Source organism: Lathyrus oleraceus, chromosome 3, assembly GCF_024323335.1.
Source record: "Lathyrus oleraceus cultivar Zhongwan6 chromosome 3, CAAS_Psat_ZW6_1.0, whole genome shotgun sequence".
Lineage (NCBI taxonomy): Eukaryota > Viridiplantae > Streptophyta > Magnoliopsida > Fabales > Fabaceae > Lathyrus > Lathyrus oleraceus.
The window spans coordinates 441485615-441491150 of NC_066581.1; the positions used below are offsets into that span (position 1 = coordinate 441485615).

Below are 5536 nucleotides of genomic sequence, written 5' to 3' on the forward strand. Positions count from 1 at the left end.
TATATATATATATATATATATATATATATATGTATATATATATATATATATATATATATATATATATATATATATATATATATATATATATATATATATATATATATAGATATATATATATATATATAGATATATGTGTATATATATATATATATAGATATATATATATATATATATCTATATATATATATATCTATATATATATATATATATATATCTATATATATATATATATATATATATATATATATATATATATATATATATATATATATATATATATATATATATATATATATATATATATATATATATGTATATATATATATGTGTGTGTTTATATATATATATATATATATATATATATATATATATATATATATATATATATATATATATATATATATATATATATATATATATATATATATATATATATATATATATATATATATATATATATATATATATATATATATATATATATGCCAACTTCTGCTTAGGAAAACTGATGTTAATCGGAATAAAATGGGCCGACTTCATTAGTCTATCAACAATTACCCAAATGTCATCATGCCCTCTCAGAGTATTCGGCAACCCCGTCACAAGATCCATATAAATATTATCCCATTTCCATTCTGGAATATCCAACAATTGCACAATCCTGCAGGTTTCTGATGTTCAACCTTTGACTTTTGACAAGTCAAACAAGTATAAAAAAACTGAGCCACATCTCGCTTCATTCTAGACCACCAAAAGATATTATTTAGATCCTAATATGTCTTAGTAGCTCCTAGATGAATACTCACTCTACTTCGATGACTTTCTTCCAAAATCATCTTCTTCAACTCAACTTTGTCAGGAATACTAATTCTGTCTCTGAACTGTAACACGCCTTGTTCATCCATTTTAAAATCATTACTTTCAGTTAGATTACTTCCAACCATCAAGTCCACCAACTTCACTTCCAACTTCTGACTCTCTTTAATGTTGTTAAGAAAATCAATGTAAATTCTCAGCATACACAACATCACACTATGCGGTATCAGCTCATAGACCAAACTCATGTCTCTGAACTGTTCAATCATTTCCACCTCTCTAACCATCATAGCAGACATTTACGAAGACTTCCAACTTAAAGCATTAGCCATGACATTCACGTTATCGGGATGATAATTCAAGCCAAAGTCATAATCCTTTAAGAACTCCAACCATCCATGTTGTCTCATATTTAATTCCCTCTGATCAAATAAGTATTTCAAATTCTTATGATCGCTAAACATTTCAAATATGGAACCATAGAGATAACGCCTCCAAATTTTCAACACGGACACCACTGCAGCTAACTCCAAATCATGAGTAGGATAGTTTCTCTCATGAATCCTCAACTGTCATGAAGCATAAGCCACAACCTTTCCATCTTGCATTAGCACACCACCTAAACCCATCAACAACGCATCACAATACACCACAAACGGTTCATTCGGTTCAGGTAAAATCAAAATTGGAGATGTAGTCAACCTTTTCTTCAACTCTATGAAATTGTCCTTACAATGAACGTCCCACATAAACGGCTCTCCTTTGCATGTCAACTGAGTTAAAGGAAGTTTCAACTTGGAAAATCCTTCAATAAACCTGCGGTAATAACCAACCAAGACCAAAAAGCTTCTAATATTTATCATCGACTTCAGAGCCTCTCATTGTAGAACTGGATCTACCTTGGATGGATCAATAACAATACCACCACTTGAAATAACATGACCAAGAAAGCTAACCTCTTTCAACCAGAATTCACACTTCTAAAACATAGCATAAAGCTTCTTCTCGTTCAACACTTGCAATACAACTCACAAATGCTCAACATATTCTTCTTCTGATTTAATATAAATCAGAATATCATCAATAAATACCACAAAAAAACGATCCAGGTAAGTATGAAAGATACAATTCATATACTGTATAAATACTTTGGGTGCATTAAAAACACCAAACGACATCACAAAATACTCATAGTGTCCATATCGAGTTCTAAACGCCTTCTTCTGTACATCTTCATTCTTCACTCTAATCTGGTGGTAACCTGACCTTAAATCAATTTTGCTAAACACACGTATACCCACCAACTAATCCATCAAGTCATCTATTCTTAGAAGTGGATACTTGTTCTTAATCGTCACTTTATTCAACTATCGGTAATCCACACACAATCTCATGCTATCGTCTTTCTTCTTTACCAACAACGTCAGAGCTCCCCAAGGCGACACACTTGGTCTCACAAATCTCTTCTCTAGAAGATCTTTTAATTGTTTCTTCAACTTTGCTAACTCTGATGTAGACATCTTGTACGGTGCCATAGAAACAGGTCTGGTACCAGGGACAATATCAATAGAAAACTCCTCCCCTCTCTCTAGAGGTACATCTGAAATGTCATATGGAAACACCTCTGGAAAATCCTGCACTACCCGTAATTCATCAATCATCGCTTGACTCTTAGTAGATAATGCCACGAACAGCGCAAACACCTGATCTTCCTCTTCCAAAATCTCGTTCAACTCTCTAGCAGACAAGAAACCAACTTCTTCCTCCTCACTAGGAGTAAGAAACCGCACCGACTTGTTATAACAATTTATATGAACATGATTGAACTCCAACCAGTTCATCCCCAAGATAACATCAAGATTCTCCATTGGCAAGCAAACAAGATCAATGCTGAAATCTGTATCAAAGATTAACATAGGACAATTCAAACACATTGCAGTAGTAGTCACCAAACCCTTAGAAGGAGTTTCGATAACCATTTCTTAATTCATAGAAGACACAATAAGGCCTAGCTTTTTTACACAGTCAATAGCAATAAAAGAATGAGTAGTACCAATATCGATAATAACAATCAAAGGCATATCATTAATATAACATATACCTCTGATCAACCTTTCATCATTGGAAGTACGAGTCCCTGTTAGAGGGAACACCTTTCCTCCAATTGAAGCTTGCTTAGGCTTCAGGAAATGAGTGCTGATATATCCTGGTTCACCATAGTTGTAGCAAGTACCACATTCTCATTGCAATCAGCAACCAGATGTCCCGACTTCCCATACTTGCAACACTTTTTCATATCACTCTTGCATTCACTGACACGATGACACAACTCACCGCACTTAAAACACTTAAGAGGAGTATGATCACCTCCCCCACTTGGCCTCTTACCATCAACAACTCTCTGTTTACCTTTATCAGCTAAAGCACTATATGGCTTCCCACGGTTCATATTCTTCTTTCCTCTTCTCTCACTCAGCCCCTTGTAGTGAGCCGACCGAGCCTTACTATCATCCTCATAAATTCTATAGTTGTTCACCAAGTCCGGAAACCTCCTGATTTGTTGGTATCTAATTACCTGCTTAATTTCAGGACACAAACCATTCTTGAATTTGATACACTTTGAGAATTCAGGAGTCACCTCATTGTAATGAGGGTAGAACTTAGCAACTTTCACAAATCTAGTAGCATACTTAGTAACCGATAAGTTACCCTGATTCAACTCCAGAAACTGAATCTCATTCTTCCCACAAACATCCTGAGGAAAGTACTTTCTCATAAATACCAGGCGGAACACAACCCAAGTTATAACTTCAGCTACAACATCCAACACCTGGCGAGTGTTGATCCACCAGTCATCAGTTTCCCCAGCTAACATATGCATACTAAACCACACCTTTTATGCTTCAGACAAATCCATAACTATGAAAATATTCTGAATCTCCTTGAGCCAAGTCTGTGCTCCATCAGGATCATACCTACCCTTGCAAGTAGGTGGATTGTTCCTCTGGAACTTCCCCAAATGTCGAAACTAGTCGTTCCCACCAACATTAGGCTGATCCTGCACAACCTGAGCTACAACCATCAAAGAAACAATAATAACAATGTCGTTTCTTCCATCCATCTACTGTTTCACACCACCACCAACAATAATGGTTAAAAAGGCAACATCGACAGTATTCAATTGTCACACTACACCGACTCAACAACTTGGACAAACCAACTTGCTTTGATACCACTACGTAACACCCTAAATTTTACCCCGCGTAAATTTAAAACATTTATCAGATTAAAACAATGCAACATACAATTTAGGATGCTACATTAAACATACAATCAACCTACTCAATCAAAAAGATATGTAACACTTGAAAGTTATAAAATTAGTAGTAATAACTACATGTCAGAATGTTAACCTTTATTAAATAGCATCGGAATAAAAATAACAAACAACTAACTCATATATCCAACATCAACTTAACATGTCACTATAATAAATGTTAAAACATAACAAAAGACACATCATTCCAAATTCCCTGGTGTTACACATTAGAGCAGACGCCGCCACTAAAATAAAACGAAAGACTTCATCTTCCACTCACATCTGAGCTCCTACTGGGGGTTATCTGCATGTTACCTATGTGAAGGAAACATTCAAACATAAGGGGTTATATATCATAATTATATAAAGTAAAGCATGATAATAAGTAATAATTAGATTATCACATGCACATCACCCATTCCACAATGCAATTCTACATAATCCACACAACAGTTATCCACAAATAATAGCAATATCACAATTATCCATATGGAACAATAGCACAATAATTCTCCAAATAGGATAACAACATAACAACCATCTAACATAACATCAACATAATAACCACCTGACATAATAACAACATAATCAACCATCCAACACAATAAAAAAATGCAACCAATGTACAATGCAATGAGACTCAACAACTCGACTCAATGCATTTGGTACCAATTCATGAACACTCAGTTTTACTGCTTCGATCCTCACCTCCTAGGATCGAAGCCACCAATTCATTACCATCACCTCTGATAACGACTCATTGATTCCATCACCTCAGAAATCAGCTACCAGCCCAATCCACACAATGGGATTTGAGGCTCACCAATAATGGACCATTTGTTCAACAACATGAATGCATGTAACATATTATGCATGCAACAACAATACCATGCATAATGACCCACCACCGTAGTCAATGTACGCCTCCAATATTAACCATCATGCATCAAACACATGTTATACAGCTCAACAACATCAACATACAACACAACAAGCAACAACAATGCATTTAAGGTTATGCCATACCATCACATAAACATTACAATGCATTTCAACACCATAATGCAGAAAAATATTCATTTCCAGGTACTGAAACCAATTTTAGATTAAAGTACACACTCCTAGGTTTCAGTCAATTCGAACGATACTCGAATTGGACACTCAGAACAAAAGTTATGAATTTTTAAAGTTTTTATGAAATGCTTCCAGTGTAACCGGTTACCCTAAAACCAGTAACCGGTTCACTACACCCTGTAGCGCAACCTAGACTACCAACACACACAAGGTAACCGGTTACCCAAAAATTGGTAACCGGTTACACCCCCATTTTTTTTTCCTAGAAACATGTTTTAAGTAGTGTAATCGGTTACTCCATTTCTGGTAACCGGTTACACTGTT

General features: G+C 34.6%; 1 protein-coding gene across 1 annotated transcript; it reads right to left on the reverse strand.

Moving 5' to 3' along the window:
* Positions 1 to 3001: 3001 nt before the first annotated feature.
* Positions 3002 to 3700, reverse strand: LOC127131611 (uncharacterized). The gene has a single exon (XM_051060524.1). It carries the CDS (start codon positions 3698 to 3700, stop codon positions 3002 to 3004), a length of 699 nt encoding a protein of 232 aa, XP_050916481.1.
* Between the last annotated feature and the right edge of the window lie 1836 nt (positions 3701 to 5536).